Below are 19,844 nucleotides of genomic sequence, written 5' to 3' on the forward strand. Positions count from 1 at the left end.
GAGGGGTTGTGGAGAAAGAAACTTGACTTGGAAATACACAGGCCAAACATACATCTTGGTTGAAGATTACTGCTAATCACACACACACACCCCTCAAGTTAATGATATTACTGCTTTTCTCTGTGTGCTGGGCTGTGCTTCATCGCTCAGTTGTGTCTGACTCTTTGCATCCACATGGACTGTGGTCCACCAGGCTCCTCTGTCCATGGCATTTTCCAGGCAAGAATGCTGGAGTGGGTTGCCATGCCCTCCTCCAGGGGATTTTCCACCCCAGGGATCGAACTCAGGTCTCCCGCATTGCAAGCAGATTCTTTACCGTCTGAGCCACCAGGAGAGCCCTTTCTCTGTGTGGGAAGAGGCAAAAATTATCTGGCACTGAAATTCTTCCTTGGCTATGCATATTTATTATTTAGGAGCCAAAACACATAATGCCCCCTCCTATTTTTCTCCACCCTGAATTCCCATCAGGGCAGTGGGTTGCAACCTAACCCTTAGTATAACGAGAAGATGAGCAAGTCTCTTCTTTCTGTTTACATCTTCCCTCCTTTGGGTCATAAATTTGACCATTTGGGGAGGCATTTTACGATCAGGTTGTCCCACAGTGCTAAGAATGCTCATTCCTGGGTCAGGCAAGGATTTTGTTGAAAGGCCATTCAAATGCTGTATCTGGTTTTTTGTTGTTTAGTCGCTAAGCGACCCTATGGACTGCAGTCCGCCCGGCCCCTCTGTCCATGGGATTTCCCAGGCAAGAATTAAGGAGTGGGTTTCCATTTCCTTCTCTAAGGCATCTTCCCGACCCCAAAATTGAACCCAGGTCTCCTGCAGTGCAGGGGGATTCTTTACCACTGATCCATCTGGGAAGCCCTACATCTGAATTAGGTCCTGTTAATAACCAACAAAGGTCTGTCTAGTCAAGGCTATAGTTTTTCCAGTGGTCATGTATGGATGTGAGAGTTGGACTGTGAAGAAGGCTGAGCACTGAAGAATTGATGCTTTTGAACTGTGGTGTTGGAGAAGACTCTTGAGAGTCCCTTGGACTGCAAGGAGATCCAACCAGTCTATTCTGAAGGAGATCAGCCCTGGGATTTCTTTGGAAGGAATGATGCTAAAGCTGAAACTCCAGTACTTTGGCCACTTCATGCGAAGGGCTGACTCATTGGAAAAGACTCATGCTGGGAGGGATTGGGGGCAGGAGGAAAAGGGGATGACAGGGCATGAGATGGCTGGATGGCATCACTGACTTGATGGACGTGAGTCTGAGTGAACTCTGGGAGTTGGTGATGGACAGGGAGGCCTGGTGTGCTGCGATTCATGGGGTTGCAAAGAATCAGACACGACTGAGCAATTGAACTGAACTGAATAACCTAAACTTCTCTGGATGGCACCCCACTCCAGTACTCTTGCCTGGAAAATCTCACGGACAGAGGGGCCTGGTGGGCTGCAGTCCATGGGGTTGCTAAGAGTTGGACATGACTGAGCGACTTCACTTTCACTTTTCACCTTCACGCATTGGAAAAGGAAATGGCAACCCACTCCAGTGTTCTTGCCTGGAGAAACCCAGGGATGGGGGAGCCTGGTGAGCTGCCGTCTATGGGGTCGCATAGAGTCGGACACGACTGAAGTGACTTAGCAGCAGTAACAGCAGCAGCAGTCTATTATGATCCAGGAATTGCTTCTCTCCTGTTGCTTTTTCCTAAGTAATCGTGTATAAAGCTATATATGTGATCAGTTGCCTCAAGACAATTATCCATCATTAGTTTTGTTATACATCAAGTAATGTAAAGAACAATAATCTTATAAAAGACAGGCATATTTAGCACTGATATGCTGTGCTAAGTCACTTCACGCGTGTCCAGCTCTTTGTGATGCTATGGACTGTAGCCCACCAGGCTCCTCCGTCCATGGGATTCTCCAGGCAACAATACTGGAGTGGGTTGCTATGCTTTCCTCCAGGGGATCTTCCCAACCCAGAGATCGAACCTGCATTTCTTACATCAGGGGGTGGATTCTTTACCACTAGCATCATCTGGGAAGCCCATAAGTAATGTAGCTAATAGCATTAATAAAGTCACAGTATAGCATCAAGAGACATAAAACATAAACAGTCTGAAGACAACAGAGAAAAGTTCACAACGCTGATTAGTGTAACTAGTTGTAACCAGGATCATGATAAGCCAACAAGCCCAGAGGGGAGCCTGCTGTAGAAGGCAAATTCTGGAGAGATTCAGTAGAGGGGAAAAAAGTAAATGTCTTATCTTCATCTCCAAAGGTATACTTTATCAACTTGCTGCTTGTTGTAGTTACTGTACAAGGAAAGGTTTACTCTTCTCTGGAAAACAAATAGTAAAAGCCATTAATATTTAAGAGAAAAAGCCATAAAATTATAAATTTTATTTATCAGGTCATTCAGTCCCATGCAATTAATTCTTGTTGATTTAGATTGTTTTGTTAGTAGTTTTACAAAGCCATGAGGTTTTCCATTTGAGTTTTGGTATTTCTTACTCAGTTCAGTAGTATGATCTCAAAGTTACCAGAAACCCAGGCTTCCCTGGTGGCTGGCTCAGTGGTAAAGAATCCATCTGCCAACACAAGAGACATGGGTTTGATCCCAGATCTGGTCCATGCCGCAGAGCAATTAAGCCCATGCGCCACAATACTGAGCCTGTGCTCTGGTGCCTGGGAGCTGCAAGTACTGAAACCCACATGCTCTAGAGCCTGTTCTTCACAAGAAGAGAAGCCCCTGCAACGCGAAGCCCGTGCACCCCAGTCAAGAGTAGCCCCCGCCTGCCGCAGCCAGAGAAAAGCCCACGCAGCAGTGAAGACTCAGCACAGCCAAAAAAAAAAAAAGAAAGTTATCAGACGCCTATATTGTCAAAAAGTCCTTTTTATGAATCTTTATGAAGGTCTTCAGTTTTGTTAAAGCATCAGAGCAAACTAATAACTGTCTGTATAAACGACAAAAGACTGAAAATGGGATGGTTAAAGATCTAATTACAACTGACAAGGAAATTTGGTTATGTCTGTGACACACAGTATATTGAGACAAGAATTAGATTTATGATTGAGAATATACCAGGATATATCCAAAGTTTAGTAATTTTATATTAGTAACATATACCCACACGATAAAACCTAAGAAGGTTTATCATCAGTGACAATGTTTCCCATGTAGTTTAAAATACTACATAAGCCTCATTAGTTTAGTATCTCTCTTTGAGATGTTTCAGAAGCCCTCTGAAGCATCCCAAAGTTTGCTAGAGATCAAAAGAAATTCATTTAGGGGACTTCCCTGGTGGTCCAGTGGCTGGAGGCCTGAGTTCAATCCCTGGTCAGGGAACTGGATTCCATATGCCACAGCTAGGAGTTCTCATGCCACAGCTGAAGATCCCGAGTGCCGACTGAGAAAGTACACGCATCCTGAAAGTTGAGACTTCAGTCTTATTCCGTGGAAATTTTTACAACTAAAGTCCAGGAGACAGTATCTCAAGTAACCCTGAGAGAACTGCTCCGAGAAGGTGAGGAGAGGACCAGGTTACACAGAGGTTTTGCAACAAAGGGCAGGTAGTCTGAACATCAAAACATTGCTCTGTTGAGCCTGTGTGCTGCGGCCTCTGAGGCCCACACACCCCAGAGCCCAGCTCTGCAGTGGGAAGCCCGTGCTCCACAGCGAAGGAAGCCCCACTCACCACAACTAGGCAAGGCATGCGCAAAGCAACAAAGACCCAGCGCAACCAAAAATAAATAAGTAAATACTTTTTAAAAGATGATTGTTAATTAAAGAAAACCAGATATCTCAAATCAAGCAATTTAGCACTTTTCTGTGTATGGAAAGATGCAAAAGTCTAGGCTTACTGAAATCATTTCTTTGATTGCACCTTGGGTCTGTGGGCCAGGATCCTGCATTTTTCGCATTCTGGGCTTCCTTTCCTCAAGGCTCACCATAGGCAGTGGCTGTAGTTGATGGCTGCTAGATCACAGGTGTTCTTCTCCTTGCTGAGTTCTCTGAGGGCTCACCAGCTCACAGTGGAGGGCTGCAGTCGCTGATGACGGTGACATCCTTGTTTACAGATGTGGCAGGAAATATTCCATTTCTTGTGCAGCTGGGACCTGGCGCAGCCCAGTAAATAGATGGATGAAAGTGTATATTTTTTTTAAATTTCATTTAGAACTTGATTGGGAAAGCTTGTCAAAGATATCAAAAATGTTTTAAAACACTTGGTCAGGTAGAATCATAGGTCACTGTGAAACAATACTTACTCAGTTAACCAGAGTGACAATAGAAGATTTTAAAGGCAAAATACAGAAAGTTACGTGAGTGCGTACATGCTCAGTCGTGTCTGACTCTTGCGACCCAGTGAACTGTAGCCACCAGGCTCCTCTGTCCATGGGACTCCCCAGACAAGAGTACTGGAGTGGGTTTCCATTTCCTTTTCCAGGTTATCGTCCCAACCCAGGGATCGAACCCATGTCTCCTGCATTGGCAGGCGGATTCTTTATCACTGAGCCACCAGAGAAGCCCTTACAGAAAGTTAACAGACCACTTAAAAGGAAAGAAAATTTTTCCTGTTATCAAAAAGCATATCAATACATCAAAAAAATTTCCTCGTAGCAAAGAAAGAAAATAAATCTCTAGTTTTGCACCACCTTATCTTTAATATTAAAATTTATTTTCATAATTAAATTTATTCTCTTAGATAATCTTGACCCCACATAGAATTCCTTTATAAAGATTCCTTTTTTTCTCACAAATCTTTTATATCCTTATTTGTCTGTCCCTTTCCTCCCCATTTAGAAATAATCAGATTTAAGATAAAAATCACTTTCTTTTCCTTTAATGAAATGCATTTCCATTCTTTATATTTTTCCTTTCCTCTGAAGATGTTTTCTTTATTTAATTAAATTGATTACATATAATAGAGTTCTTAAGCTTTAAAAACCTTCCTTTGTAGTGAAAATTAAGAAGCAATTATGAATTCTTTTCACATTAGCACTCTATAAATAGGCAAACTTACAAATACTATTTGTGATTTCTAAAAATGTTTTATAGAAAATTTATCCATGCATCCCCATAATAGTCCTGAATGTCTTTAGTTTCTCTGTAAAAGGAAGCCTATGTTCAGTAATTAATGTTTCAGTATCTTTTTTACTTGACAATCATCTATATATTTAATAAATTTCTATCATTTAACTTAACTTAGCAAAACTTTAAAGTTTCAAGTTGCTCAGTTACCATTTATAAGCAGACATACAGTTGACTGAAGAAAAAAGGCAATCTAAAAGTTTCAGTTAAATTTTATTTGGGGACCTTATTGAAGACTATAACCCAGGGGAAAACCTCTCCAATAACTGAAAAACTGCTCCAAAGAAGTAAGGGAGGAGCCAGGATATATATGAGTTTTTTGCTTGGCAGGGAAAAAGAACAGTAGTCAAACATCCCCAAATGACTGCTAATCACACAAACAGGCACTAGGAGTTCACGGTTCTAGTGCTTGTCTATCTATAGGAAGACGCGGGAAGCTGGGCTCACTGAAATCATTCCCTAGATACGCATCTTAACTACTGAGGGCCAGTGTCCAAAGCAAATAATGCTCCTTGTCTTCCTCTCTCCTGAATTCCCCTCAAGGCGCACCATTTGGGGTGGTGGATATGAGGGGCTATAGGGGCTGATGGCTTGCCCCTTGTTTACTGCAATGGCAGGCGACATTATTTACTTACTAGAATGGCAGACAACATTTCCTGTGCACACCACCATAAAACAGAAAGAGTTCCCCTAACAGCGCTTACCTCATTTGTATTTATTTACTTGTTCCCAACAATTATGTTTAGATTATGCATGAAATCCTTCATGAGACATTAGACCAAGTTAGCCATCATCCCAAGCTATTCTTCTTGCTAATAAATTTCATAACAGAGATAATATTTGATAACTTTTTAGTAAACCTAGGTTCAATAAAAGACATGTCTGTATTAATTAAACCAATAAACTTTAATACTGTATATTAATTTAATATTGAATATCTCCCAGATCATGTAAACTTGAAAGTCATTTGGGTTAGTTACTGTAACATTTATAAATATTTAATTTATGAGGACTTACTTTTAAGTGAATTAAATAGAGCTCTTTAACAAATTGATTTGATAATACCATCTGGAGGTAGAGACATATCTATAATGTACACACAGACAGATAAACAGATAACAACCGGAGATCTCACAGCTTCATTTTAAAACTCAGTCAAGAAACATGTATTACAATATAAAACTTACTAGTTTATAAAAAAAAGTGGAATAAGTTAAGTTTATCCACTCAAATGGCTAAGGATTTTTACTATTTGCAGAAAAGACTTTTGAAATTTGTATTCACAGGAGTCAGACAAGATAGTGACTGAACAATTCATCTTTGACAGAATCTGAAGGAGGCTATGAATCAGACTGTGGGTGAGGGAGCCTCTCTAGCAGTTTGAATTTAAAAAGGTCTCTTCTCCCTCGGTTTTAAAAATACATTCTTTTTTAAATTTTTTAAATTTATTCTTGGCTGTGCTGGGTCTTCGTTGCTACACTAGGTTTTCTCTAGTGTGGCAAGTGGGGGCTACTCGCTGCAGCAGCTCCTCTTGTCTCCGAGCACGGACTCCAGGCCCCACGGTTTTGGTGCTCGGGCTTAGTTGCTCCACGGCATGTGGAATCTTCCTGGATCAGGGCTTGAACCCATGTCCCCTGCACTGGCAAGCAAGTTCTTAACCACTGAACCACTAGGGAAGTCCCAGACAAGCAAGTTTCTTTAATAGATGAGTGTCACAAAGGGCCGCTGTGCTATGGGAGGACTTGCCTCTACCACTTCCACAAGTTTCTCAGTTGCCTGAGAGAGCCGTAAACCGGCCAGGAGGAATTCTGCCCCTATCTTCAGAACTGAAAGCTCACCTATGGTATGTTAACTTTTATTCCAACAAACTCTATGAAAGCAACCCATTCAAGGAAAAGAACAGGACCATCTCCTACCTAATCACCCAGTCCAAACCTCGCCAGTGTCTTTCAACTGAGCAGTCTTCCCAGCATCTTTCAACTTAGAATTCAAGGTACGTCCTTCCTGAATTACCTTAAGTCCAGGGAAACTCTACTAGTGTGGAGTCTATACACCACATAATAAAAATCAGGATCAATCATCTAAGACAGAAGTTTCCAGACTAGGAGAAACTTACCGTATCATCTGGGCTCATTTAGGAGATGGACAGGGACAAGGGGCCTGGCTGGTAGCAAGTGTTTGGATCTGTGCAGAGTTTAGGCAAAGGAGAGCAGTCAGCTGTGGGACACTCCATGGTCACCAAAACTGTTGACCGGAAGGAAAACAATGTAGAAGTTGTGAGTTGAGTTTTATTCACGGACCTTACTGGGAACTATAGTCCAGGAAACAGCATGTAAGTAACTCTGAGGGCACCGCTGCAAAGAAGTAGGGATGCAGGCAAGGAGCCTATGTGAATTTTTTGGCTCGGAAATACTTGCAGTTAAACATATATCTTGGTAAAAAGATTACTGCTAATGACAAACACAGAGAATTTCAAATAATTATTTTAGTGCTTTTCTATGCAAGAATCTGGCATCACTGAATTTCTTTCTTGAATATGCATTTAACTGCTTTGGGGCTATATATTCAAAACAAGAAGACTTCATCCTATTCTTCATCCTGAATTCCCCTCAGTGCACACTGTGGGCAGCTGCAGTGAGTTGCAACTTAACCCTTTTTAGAACTGAGTAATGAGGGAGACTCTTTGTTCTTTTTCTTTACAGCTGCTGTGGCAAACTTCTCCTTCTCCTCCTCCCATCTTAGACACTCTCTTCCCACAGACACATTACAGATCCATCAGCGTCCTAAATGGCATACCCCAGTTTCCTTCACTGGGCCATTTAGCATCCTTTAGGTCTCAGGTGTTGTTTCTGAGATGCTGTTTCTGTTGATTTGTAGAGACCAGCTCTGCTTCTACCATAATGAGAAAAACTAAATCATAATGCTGACCTAGAAAGTCAATAGAACACTTGAAAATCAATAATTCTGAAATTGTCTTATACTGCAAACTGGACTTCTATGATTTTTTTCTACTTTGACTAATGGCCTGGCAATCACATCAGAGAAGAGGGAAGAGCATAAAAATGATGTTAAACAGAAGATATTAATTCCTTGGCCAGCTGGGTTAAATACACTTACTCTCTGTTGTGACGATGAATACATTTAAGCCATTAAGTCCATAATCCCCTTTACACTCTGTAAGGACTTTTTGGAAATAAAGGAAGGACAGAGTGTTACCAAAGGATAATGTTAGGTTGTGTGAAAGCTTCTTTGCTTTGTAAAGAAAATCTGTAAGTTATATTTCCTAGACAAAGTTGACCCTTTTATTCAACAAACATTAACTGTACACTTACTGTGTTTCAAGTAATATCAATATTACTTGAAATATTAATAGAAAGGTTAATTGGAACATTAATGAGAAACTTTCCAACTTTTAACATTCTGGCCCCTCTCCAACCAGTTTACAAAGTTTATTGCCAATATCTGTATATGTGTGTAATCTCCTAAACCACAGGACTAAAATAAATTTTAAGATATTGAGTTCAGAAAAATTCACTTTTATACACACACATATATATATTACACATATAATCTTTCTGTAAATTAAGATTTTTATCTTCAGCATTCTAATACTTTCAGTATTATATAACTATATGTGCTGACCTCAGTCTTGTCTAACTCTGTGATCCCACGGACTGTAACCTGACAGGGTCCTTCGTCCATGGAATTTTCCAGGCAAGAATAATGGAGTGGGTTTTCATCTCCTCCTGTAGGGGATCTTCCCAACCCAGGGATCAAACCCAAGTCTCTTGCTTTGGCAGGCAAATTCTTTACCACTGAGCCAACTGGGAAACCCCCAATATTATACCCTAATCCTAACCATTTTCCACAGGACTGGAAAAGGTCAGTTTTCATTCCAATCCCAAAGAAAGGCAATGCCAAAGAATGCTCAAACTACTGCACAATTGCACTCATCTCACACACTAGTAAAGTAATGCTAAAAATTCTCCAAGCCAGGCTTCAAAAATATACTAACCATGAACTTCCAGATGTTCAAGCTGGTTTTAGAAAAGGCAGAGGAACCAAAGATCAAATTGCCGACATCCACTGGATCATCGAAAAAGCAAGACAGTTCCAGAAAAACATCTATTTCTGATTTATTAGCTATGCCAAAGCCTTTGATTGTGTGGCACAACAAACTGTGGAAAATTCTGAAAGAGATGGGAATACCAGACCACCTGACCTGCCTCTTGAGAAACCTATACGCAGGTCAGGAAGCAACAGTTAGAACTGGACATGGAACTACAGACTGGTTCCAAATAGGAAAAGGAGTTCGTCAAGGCTGTATATTGTCACCCTGCTTATTTAACTTATATGCAGAGTACATCATGAGAAATGCGGGCTGGAAGAAGCACAAGCTGGAATCAAGACTGCCGGGAGAAATATCAATAACCTCAGATATGCAGATGACACCACCCTTATGGCAGAAAGTGAAGAGGAACTAAAAGCCTCTTGACGAAAGTGAAAGTGGAGAGTGAAAAAGTTGGCTTAAAGCTCAACATTCAGAAAACTAAGATCATGCCATCTGGGCCCATCACTTCATGGCAAATAGAGGGGGAAACAGTGGAAACAGTGTCAGACTTTATTTTTGGGGGCTCCAAAACCACTGCAGATGGTGATTGCAGCCATGAAATTAAAAGACGCTTACTCCTTGAAAGAAAAGCTACAACCAACCGAGATAGCATATTCAAAAGCAGAGACATTACTTTGTCAACAAAGGTCCATCTAGTCAAGGCTATGGTTTTTCCAGTGGTCATGTATGGATATGAGAGTTGGACTGTGAAGAAAGCTGAGCGCCGAAGAATTGATGCTTTTGAACTGTGTTGAGAGTCCTTTGGACTGCAAGGAGATCCAACCAGTCCATCCTAAAGGAGATCAGTCCTGAGTGTTCATTGGAAGAACTGATATTGAAGCTGAAACTCCAATACTTTGGCCATCTGATGTGAAGAGCTGACTCACTTGAAAAGACCCTGATGCTGGGAAACATTGAAGGCGGGAGGAGAAGGGGACAACAGAGGATGAGATATTTGGATGGCATCATCAACTCAATGGACATGAGTTTCGGTAAACTCTGGGAGTTGATGATGGACAGGGAGGCCTGCTGTGCTGCAGTCCATGGGGTTGCAAAGAATCGGACACAACTGAGTGACTGAACTGAACTGAATCCTAACCATAACTCTTGAGGAATTATATAAAAATCTTGCTGTTGCTGCTAAATTGCTTCAGTTGTGTCTGACTGTGTGTGACCCCTTAGACGGCAGCCCACCAGGCTCCCCCATCCCTGGGTTTCTCCAGGCAAGAACACTGGAGTGGGTTGCCATTTACTTCTTCAATGCATGAAAGTGAAAGTGAAGTTGCTCAGTCATGTCCAACTCTTCATGACCCCATGGACTGCAGCCTACCAGGCTCCTCCCTCCATGGGATTTTCCAGGCAAGGGTACTGAAGTGGGTTGCCATTGCTTTCTCCATAAAAATTTTCAAAGACTTAAATAATAAAATTTTTTGCTGCAATATATAGTTATTGAACCTTAACTGAAAAGCAAAGTGAGGAAGCAAGAATTTGGCAGATTTAATTTCTACAGAAGGCAGTCTCTGCTTCCCACCAAGACTCACAAAATAGAGAATTCCCTAAAAAGTGTTTGGATGATGGGCAACTAAATTGAATGACACATGTCCATCAAGATATATGGCTGCGATATAGTGGAATGTGAGAAATACACACTGTAAGGAGTAGTGGAGAAAGAGATGAATTACTTCTGGGTTGGGGTTATGCTGGATAATCACATTTGATTTTATGGAGATCTACAAAAATGGGCAGGATTTAGACTAAGAAAAACTTGGAAAGGAAAACAACTTTGTTGCTGGTACTGAAATGTAAGACATGACTATATATATAATAAACAAGAAGCTTAATTCAGAGGACATAAAGTAGACATACATAACGAGAAACTATGATATAAGGACTCAGTTATTTCTGGCCCACGAGGGACTCCTTCAACAGGCAGTCTTTGTTGAAAGACTCTTTGTTGAAAGCGCTCTCTCTTAGCTTGATGTAGTCTTTATGAGAGTGGGCCTAGACCCAGTAATAGAAAAATAACTTGGGGAAAAGTCAAGTAAATTCAGATAACAGGAAGCCTTGACTGTCCTGAGAAGCTTTATGGACTTTATTCTACTGTTTTTTCACCACACTGCAGAGCTTGTGGGATTTTAGTTCCTTGACCAGGGATCAAACCCAGACCTCCTGCAATAGAAGACTAGAGTCTTAACCACTGGGCCACCAAGGAATTCCCTGGACTCTATTCTAAAGGCAACAAAAAGCCACTGAATTTTTAAATATTTTTATGTATTTAACTGCACTGGATCTTTGCTGTGGCACAGGAGACGCTTAATCTTCCTTGCAGTACGCAGGATCTTTTAGCTGTGGCACGTGGGATCTAGTTCCCTGACCAGGGATCGAACCCATGCCCTCTGCATTGGGAGTACAGTCTTACCTGATGGACCACCAGAGAAGTCCATCATGGAAAATTTTTGACCAATACACTATGGCATTTTTCTTTTTGTATTAAAAATTACTGTAGATTTAGTGGCTTAAAATGACATGCATTTATTGCCTCACAGTTTCCATGGGAATGGTGTTTAAGCACAGATGAACTGGGTCCTCTGCTCATGATCTCACAGGACTGCTACTAAGGTGTCAGACAGACTGCATTCTCATCTGAAGGCTTGACTAGGAAAGAATCTGATTCCAAGCCCACTCAGGCTCATCCATTTCCCTGTGGCTAGGGCTTCCCAGGTGGCACAGTGGTAAAGAATCCATCTGCCAATGCAGGAGACTCAGGAGATGTGGATTTGAGCCCTGGTTCAGGAAGATCCCCTGGAGGAGGAAATGGAAACCCACTCCAGTATTCTTGCCTGGAGAATTCCATGAACAGAGGAGCCTGGTGGGTTGTAGTCCATGGGATTGCAAAGTCAGACACAACTGAGCGATTGCGCTCAGCACTCATATGGCTAAGAATCCCGTTCCTCTCCCAGCATGGCAGCCTACCTCTTCAAAGTCAGTAAAGAGCATCTCTCTACTGAGCACAAGAAAAATGGGGTCACATACCTGTAGATACAGATGATATAGACAGTAACCTATCTATAACTTATCTATATCAGGGAAGTCACAGTCCATCACCTTTGCCATATTCTATTTGTTTAGAAGCAAGTCACAGGTCTCATCTGCACACAAAGAGAGAGGATTATACAGGGCATGAGTCACTGGGCAGTCACTGTAGGGTGCTTCAGCCACAAATATTAATGTAGCAGCAATACATCATGTGAACTGGATGGGAAAGAAAGACAATGAAACGAGCAAGTTGTCATTGTTGTTGATGTTTTAACCAAAAATACACAGTTGTCACTGGAATTATATACATAGAACCCACGGGGTAAGGGTCAGGAACTTCAACATGCTACGTTTTATTGCTTATAGGTATCAAAACAAAAAACTCAAGTATCATTCTGTCTTTAGAATTTAGTAGCTATTCTCCTACAGCACACCAAAACTTCCTGGACTTCCTAAGTTCCAGGTTCTCCAAAAAGCAACAAGGTTTGTTCCTCCAAACTAATGATTTTCAGAAGAGAGAGAGAGATGGTCAAGCGCTGCCCAGCAGTCTAGCGTTGTCCTCATTCCAACTATCATTTTCAAACTGTTTCATGCATGCTGTTCTTTTCTTCCTCATCTAGTTGTAAATCTGTGGTTTGGTGTTCCCCACAGTGCCTAGCACTTTGCTAATTCTGTCCTTTCCTTAATGGACCCACTGCCCTTAAAGTCACGTCACGTTTGGGTCTTCACGTGGGCCCCTAGAGAACTCACTCATCATCCTGTCGCAGCTTAGTGGGTTAAGTGTTCTTTGCATGGTTTTGTGTAATTGTAAAACCCTTTAAGAGTTTCCCTTTGTACTTTCTCACATGACATGAAAATCAACTGGGGAGACTTCTCTTTTTTTTCCATCTCATGACTTCCACTGAATCTAGCGACTTCTTTCCAAGTAACTGGATGTCTTTTTCCAGAAACATTTCTATGTGCTCCCAACCCATGCCTTCTGAACTGGAAGGAGGGAAGGTGATGAGATTTGGGGGTGCTCAGGCTCCTCTCAACTGAGGATTTCGGGGCCCCTCATTGAGATCATCAAGAGGAAACTAGGATCTGAGGGGGAAAGCAGTGGATGCCATGTGGAGCTCTGTCACCAGCTGCAGCAACAGGGGCTGAGGTTCGCCCTGCCAGCCTCCCACTTCTGTTTCCTGTCAGGATTAGGGGCCCATGAGAGCCCAGGAAGGGTTGCTCCTCAAACCTGTGTGATTAAGGGGATCTGTGTGCTACAAATAGTGCCAGATTCCCTTTCGAGAAAAATCCACTTCCCAGCCCCATGAAGAATGGTTTGCTCACTGCTTGTGCTATTAGCTTCTCCAGGGTCTCTTCAGCTTTCCACCCGAGCTCACCTATCTATCCCTGGGGCAGCTCCTGGTGAATGCTTGAGCAAGCTGAAGTTAGTCAAGAGCACACTCTTCTTGGGGAGTCCCCCAATCAATGACAAGCAAGAAGGGGTACCCCTCTTCCCACTGCACCATCTTCCTTTCCCTCTTCCTCCTCCTTCTGCTTCTACAACTTTTCTCTTCACTTGAATATTTTCTGATAAAAAAAGTTGGAAAAAAGAATTAAAGATTAAATAAAGTTTTGTGCTGTATTATTTTCTTGGCTGTACCACGAGACATGTGGGATCTTAGTTCCCTGACCAGAGAGATCAAACCCTCTCGTTGGAAGCACAAAGTTGTAACCACTGAAATCCCTAAATAAAGTTGCAGTAGGAGATGAGAAACAGACACATCGAGCAATGCAATGTATATATCTGATTTTTATACTAATTCAAATAAGTTATAAACTAGGAGAAAAATGGGAAATTTTAACACTGAGTGGATATTTGATGACAGTAAGGAAGAATTGTTAACGCTTTAGGTGTGACAATGGTGTTTTGGTTATAAGTTTTAAAGGAAGCCTTGTCTTCTAGATGTGCAGGCTGAAATATTTACAGGTAAAATCATACGATGCCTAGCACTGATCCTCCTACTTCCTTCTGATTCTAATATTCTGAATTTTGGTGAGAAATGTTTTTTTTAACCTTAAATAACCACTTCCTTATTGTATGAAAGCCACTAACATATGTTTTGTTTTTATTGAATGCCTTCAGCGCTTGGTTCTCAGGTGTACTCACAGTATGTAGGTACTGCTACTCAAGAATGGACTAACTGAGGAGGATGCATATGTTTGGGGGGGGTGTGTGTGTGTGTGTGCTTGAGGACATGCCAGAGAAAAGGCTTTGAATACAGTGAAAACCTTAATTTCTTCTCTATTTGTATATTCTAGCAGGACAATATCTACTACACTACCACAGGAAAAATAACTCTCTTTATAAGTAACTAAGTGAAAACATAGTTATGTGTACTTCTGTTTAATTTTTCAGTTTCAACGACTTACCAACGCCCAGCATACTCTTTCTAAACATTAAAATGTGGATTTTTTATTTCAGAGGCTGAGTTGATGGAAATATTTGTCTAAATATCTGGCTTTCTTAATAGCAACTCTAGATAGCTTAATGACTTCTGAACCTCAGATATAAGTTTCAGAAGAAAAAACTACTTTGGGTTTCTGGGAAACACCCAAAACTCACTCAGAATCGTCAGCAAGTTTCTCCAGTATGTTCACGGAGGAGCAGATTTATGACAGTGACAGATCACTGAACGACATCCTGGGAAACTCTCTCCTCCAAGACAACGCCTGGTTTCCAACACTGAAGGATTCAGTGGGACAAGTTGTCTATCTGGTCAATAGAAGGATCTGCTGTCTAAGGGGAGATCACACCCCTTAGATTGAAAAGATATTGCACCACCTAGGGACAACTACGGGAAATGTTTTCAGTTTTCAAATTCAATGGCTTCCAACCAGAAAGGGTTTAGAAATTATGAAGCAGGATTTCCTTTCTAGTTAATCATTATACTATATAAATTACATAATTTGTCCTCAAAAATTTAAAAATAAAGCAAAGTTTCTCACCTGAAATTATTTTTTTTTTAAAGTTACCCAGTCAATAAGCTTTGTTTTTTTAAGTTCTCTACTGGTACAAGCTAACGATGAACTATTAAGCAAGAGTACGTAGAATATTGAGGTAGGTGTAATTTTGATAAGTTAATGAGGATTTTATATAGTTTATCTGATTCATCAATAATTTTGTATCCCTGGATTTCTGCTAATAAAAGTTTAGTTATTTAAAGAAGTATATCTCAGAGGAATTTATGGGAATTTTTTTTGTAGAATAAAAGTTCTTCTTCATTAAATTCTTACCCCTGCTTTTTGAAAACTGGCTTTACAAAAGGATTAAACTTAAAGGTAAATGAAGATCAGAGATGGTACAGTTATTGCATAATGCCTGCCCAACAAACATTCAAATGTGTATTAAACTGCAAAATTGTACCTATCTTTTATACCAGAATGCTCTGAAATGATTAGAATCAAATTGAAGATCACCTCAAAAATGGTGGATGGTGGATCAAAGAACTATATATAAGAGCTAAAATGATAAAATTCTTAATGAGAATATAAAGAATCTTTATCATGCAGGATTTGCAAAGATTTCTTGTATATGCCACCAAAAGCACAGATAACGAAAGAAATAATAGACAAATTAAAGTTAATCAAAATTAAAGACTGTTGTCATCAAAGACCACTATCAAGAAAGTGAAAAGACAACATATAAGATGGGAGAAAACATTTGCAAATCATATATATGATAGGGATTAGTAGCTGCAATATATACATATATCCTACAATCCCCCCAAAATCAATTCAAAAATGAGCAAAGTAACTACCTAGATAGTTCTCCCCCAAAGAAAACAAATGACCACAAAGCCCATGAAAAGATGCTCAACGCCTTGTCTTTAGGGAAACTCACATCAAAACTACAATGAGATACCACTTCATAGTCATTAGGATGGCCGTCCACTGCCCCCTCCCCCCAAAAAAGAAAAGAAAAGTGCTGGCAAGGATGTGGAAAAACTGGAACTCTTAAGCATTGCCGGTGGGAATGTAACATGGTGCCACTTGGCAGTGCCTTAAAAACTTTAACCTAGAACTACCACGCTGAGTGCTCAGGTGCTCAGTCAGGTCCAACTCTCTGTAACCCCATGGACAGTAGCCCGCCAGGCTGCTCTGTTCATGGAATTTTTCAGGCAAGAATACTGGAGTGAGTTGCTATGTCCTATATCAGGGCATCTTCCCGATCTATAGATAGAACCCGCATCTCTTGCGTCTCCTGAATTGGCAGGCAGGTTCTTTACCACCTTGCCACCTGGGAAGCCCAAGAATTACCATATGATCTAACAATTCTATTACCCAAGAGCAGTATCATAGAAAAGGAAAGCAGTGGATTTAGGGACTTGTAGTGCTTACTCAAATGATCAGTGAAGGGAAATCCCAGATGACAGCCATGTAGTAGGTAATATAAGGTAATCAATCTAGACTAAACATGAGGATAAAAGGCTCCAGAAAGGAGATAACCAAAAAAAAAAAAAAAGAGACAAAATACAATGGGCTCTGGGACAACATAGTTTTGAACTGCTAGGGCCCACTTATATGCAGAGTTCTTTCACTAAATCTGTACTATGATTGTCTGAATCCACAGATTCAGAACTGTGCATATGAAGGGCTGACTGTCAAGTTTTACTCAGATTTTCCATTGCAGGGAGGGTTGGCGCCCCTTACCCTGACAGTGCTCAAGGTTTCATTATAGAATGTTCAGTATGCTGGAAAGTTTAAAACACCACCACAATAAAGATAAATAGTTTGAGGATACAAGGCAATTAGAAATTATCAGGGAGGGAATTCTCTGATGGTCCAGTGGGTAGGACTAGGTGCTTTCACTGCCAGGACCTGGGATCAATCCCTGGTTGGGGAACTAAGATCCCACAAGCCATGTGGCATGGCCAAAAAAAGAAAGAAAAAATACCAGGGAAAACAAAATGTGTAATAGGAAGTCCCAAATATCACCATATCATCAGCGCACACACACACACATACACAGATACCAACAGGTAACATCAAACAAAACATAACTGTAGGCTGGATCAGCTGTCTGCAGAGGGCTGACTCGGGTCACGGGCACTGCCAAATGCAGTTCTGAGGTGGGGACTCCCAGAAACCTTAGTCTCTAATAGTGGCATCTCCCATCACCATGTAAGGAAGGGAGAGGGGTAGTTTGAGAGGGGAAAGTCACTTAGTCGTGTCCGACTCTTTGTGACCCCATGGACTATAGTTCATGGAATTCTCTGGGCCAGAATACAGGAGTGGGTTCCCATTTCCTTCTCCAGGGGATCTTCCCAACCCAGGGATCGAACCTGGGTCTGCCACATTGCAGGTAGATTCTTTACCATCTGAGCCACCAGGGAAGCCCATCCTAAAGGAGTGAGTGAAAGTCGCTCAGTCGTCTCCGACTCTTTGCGATCCCGTGGACTGTAGCCTACCAGGCTCTCCTCTGTCCAGGAAGTTAACCCTAAATATTCATTGAAAGGATTGATGCTGAGGCTGAAGTTCCAAAACTCTGGTCACCTGATGCCAAGAGCTGACTCACTGGTCAAGACTCTAATGCTGGGCAAGACTGAGGGCAAAAGAAGCGGGTGGCAGAGCACGAAATGGTTAGACAGCATCACTGACTCGGTGGACATGAATTTGCGCAAACTCCGAGACAGCAGAGGACAAGTCTGGTGGGCTACCAAGTCCATGGGGTTGCGAAGACTCAGAAAAGGACTTAGCAACCGAACAACTGAGGCACAAGGTCCATGTTCTCAGGCACAAGTGAAAGGCGCATCATATCTTCTGGATGACTACCCAGAGTAAGCCCGAGTGTACCGAAAATTCGTTAACACATGCTCCTAAAGTCCATACTGGAAACGGTGAGGGACAGGGAGGCCTGGCGCGCTGCAGACCATGGGGTCGCCACAAAGTCTTTTATCTAATGCGGCGGTTTGTCCCCAGTGTGAGACAGAACTACACTCTTAGTATTTCCGGAGGGAACCTAAGACCTAAGGCAGCAGCCAAGAACCTCGGGGGGCGGGACGGGAGGAAGGTTATTTTCTCACTTTCTCACCCCTCGGTAAAAACCCCAGGAAACTCTTCAGTGGAGAAGAAAAAAAAAAAAAAAAAAAAAAAACCCCAGGTCTCTGCATCGCGAAGAAAGACGTGAACTTGAGGCGCAAGGTGCGCCTGCGCAGGCGACCACTCGCCGTCCGCGCCTGCGCCACTCCAGCCAATGAAGGAGCCCTCAGTCGAGAGTGGGGCCACAAGTCGCGCCTTAGGATTGGGCAGCGGGAGCCCAAACGGAAGGAGCGGAAATAACGCCAGCGTGCGCAAGCGCAGGCGGCCCTGCCGCGCGGTGGCTGCCGGGTGCCGCGGGCCGGCCTGTCCCTTGCCTCTCCCCTCCCCCTCGGCCCCGCCCCCTCGGCCGCTCCGCTCCCTGGCGTGACTCGGCACTGAGAGAGCGCCGTGGAGAGAAGACGCCGCGGCCGCCGCCTCCTCAGTCCAGGCCTGGGCCTTCCCGCGCCTCCCGCCGCTTCCTCCCCCGGGACCGCTCCTCCGTCAGGTTTGAAGCCGGCGGCGTCGCGGCCGCCCTGCCCAGGCTCCCCGAGAATGGTGGGCGTGAAGCCGGTCGGGAGTGACCCGGATTTCCAGCCGGAGCTGAGCGGCGCGGGCTCCAGACTCGCCGTGGTCAAGTTCACCATGCGGGGGTAAGGCCGGGCCCGAGCCCGGGGCGGGGGGTTGGGGGCGCCGCGGCCCTCCGCTTCCTCTCCTCCCGGCCCCTCCCGCCATGCCGTCTCCTTCCGCCCCCGGAAGTGTCCGGCCCTGGCCGCGGCCCCAGGCCCCAGGCCGCTGCCGGGTGAGGCCTCAGCCACTCGGACTGAAGCCCCTGCTTGTGGCCCCGGGGGGCGGCTCCGGCGGGCTGGCAGGCCTGGACGGCCGCGTCCCCCGGCCTGCGATCCCCGCCCGCTCCTTTGGACGAGCTCTGCGCTCGCGGGCGGCCCGGCTCTTTTCCTTCTCTGCGGGCGTCTTCCCGCAGCGGCCCTTGGCTTTCGTCCGTCCCCTTCTTTCCCGGGGTCCAGCTGTCACTTGTATCTTAGGAACCCCCCTCCCCCCAGATTTAACTTACCGAATGGTTTGTCTTCGCCACCTGCAGGTCTGGAAAACGTGAAGGAAGATTTCTGCTATGCAACTAATCCGCCTTGTGCTTAGACCTGAGGCTCAGCTAATGCATTTTAAATTAAGATGTTGGGTCAGGATACTTTTTATACTTTTGTTAAGGGTTTTGTTAGTCCTTTGGTTAGTAATCTTAGGCCGCCTTGTGTAAGAAGTTGCGTCTGATCAGGGCAATTATAGTAGAGAGAGATATATATATATATTTATATATATACAGTTCAGGTAGACAGGTGTCCACACATCTGGCTTTGACCGAATAGACTCCATTTTTGACCTGGTGATTTAAGAGGAGAGGGAACTTGAAAGGTGTTATCTGGGTTTCGTAAATCTCGACGTAATTCATAGGTTGCAGAGCCGGTGAATCTTTCACGTTGGGTGTGTGGTATGTTTCTGTGTGAGAGTGCCGCGTTGGAAGTGGCTATTCAGAACCAAGGTTTCAGTGAG

The 19,844-nt window shown here is 43.1% G+C and overlaps 1 protein-coding gene and 1 long non-coding RNA gene across 6 annotated transcripts in view; one reads left to right on the forward strand and one right to left on the reverse strand.

The window, feature by feature from the left end:
- Window positions 1-1,530: 1,530 nt before the first annotated feature.
- Window positions 1,531-18,472, reverse strand: LOC102393700. Of its 4 annotated transcripts, none has more exons than XR_006547785.2 (5): window positions 18,290-18,472; window positions 12,225-13,793; window positions 7,197-7,972; window positions 3,853-4,107; window positions 1,531-2,329 (listed from the first exon to the last, which is right to left on the reverse strand). It is a non-coding gene; the product is annotated as an uncharacterized LOC102393700 (long non-coding RNA). The 4 variants fall into 4 exon arrangements; XR_003106004.3 differs by lacking the exon at window positions 18,290-18,472 and having other exon boundaries at window positions 12,225-12,340; window positions 13,604-17,527; XR_003106005.3 differs by lacking the exon at window positions 18,290-18,472 and having other exon boundaries at window positions 7,197-7,324; window positions 7,877-7,972; window positions 12,225-17,527.
- Window positions 18,473-18,669: 197 nt separating this feature from the next.
- Window positions 18,670-19,844, forward strand: part of TXNL1 (thioredoxin like 1) — a 43,084-nt gene continuing 41,909 nt past the window's right edge. The window contains exon 1 of one of the 2 annotated variants that reach the window (XM_006055282.4): window positions 18,670-18,934. In XM_006055282.4, coding sequence (XP_006055344.3) covers window positions 18,837-18,934 — 98 coding nt within the window. In that variant the 5' untranslated portion in view covers window positions 18,670-18,836. The remainder of the gene's footprint in view (window positions 18,935-19,844) is intronic. The other variant, XM_006055284.4, reaches the window with a different exon arrangement.

This window comes from Bubalus bubalis, chromosome 22, assembly GCF_019923935.1.
Source record: "Bubalus bubalis isolate 160015118507 breed Murrah chromosome 22, NDDB_SH_1, whole genome shotgun sequence".
Classification (NCBI taxonomy): domain Eukaryota; kingdom Metazoa; phylum Chordata; class Mammalia; order Artiodactyla; family Bovidae; genus Bubalus; species Bubalus bubalis.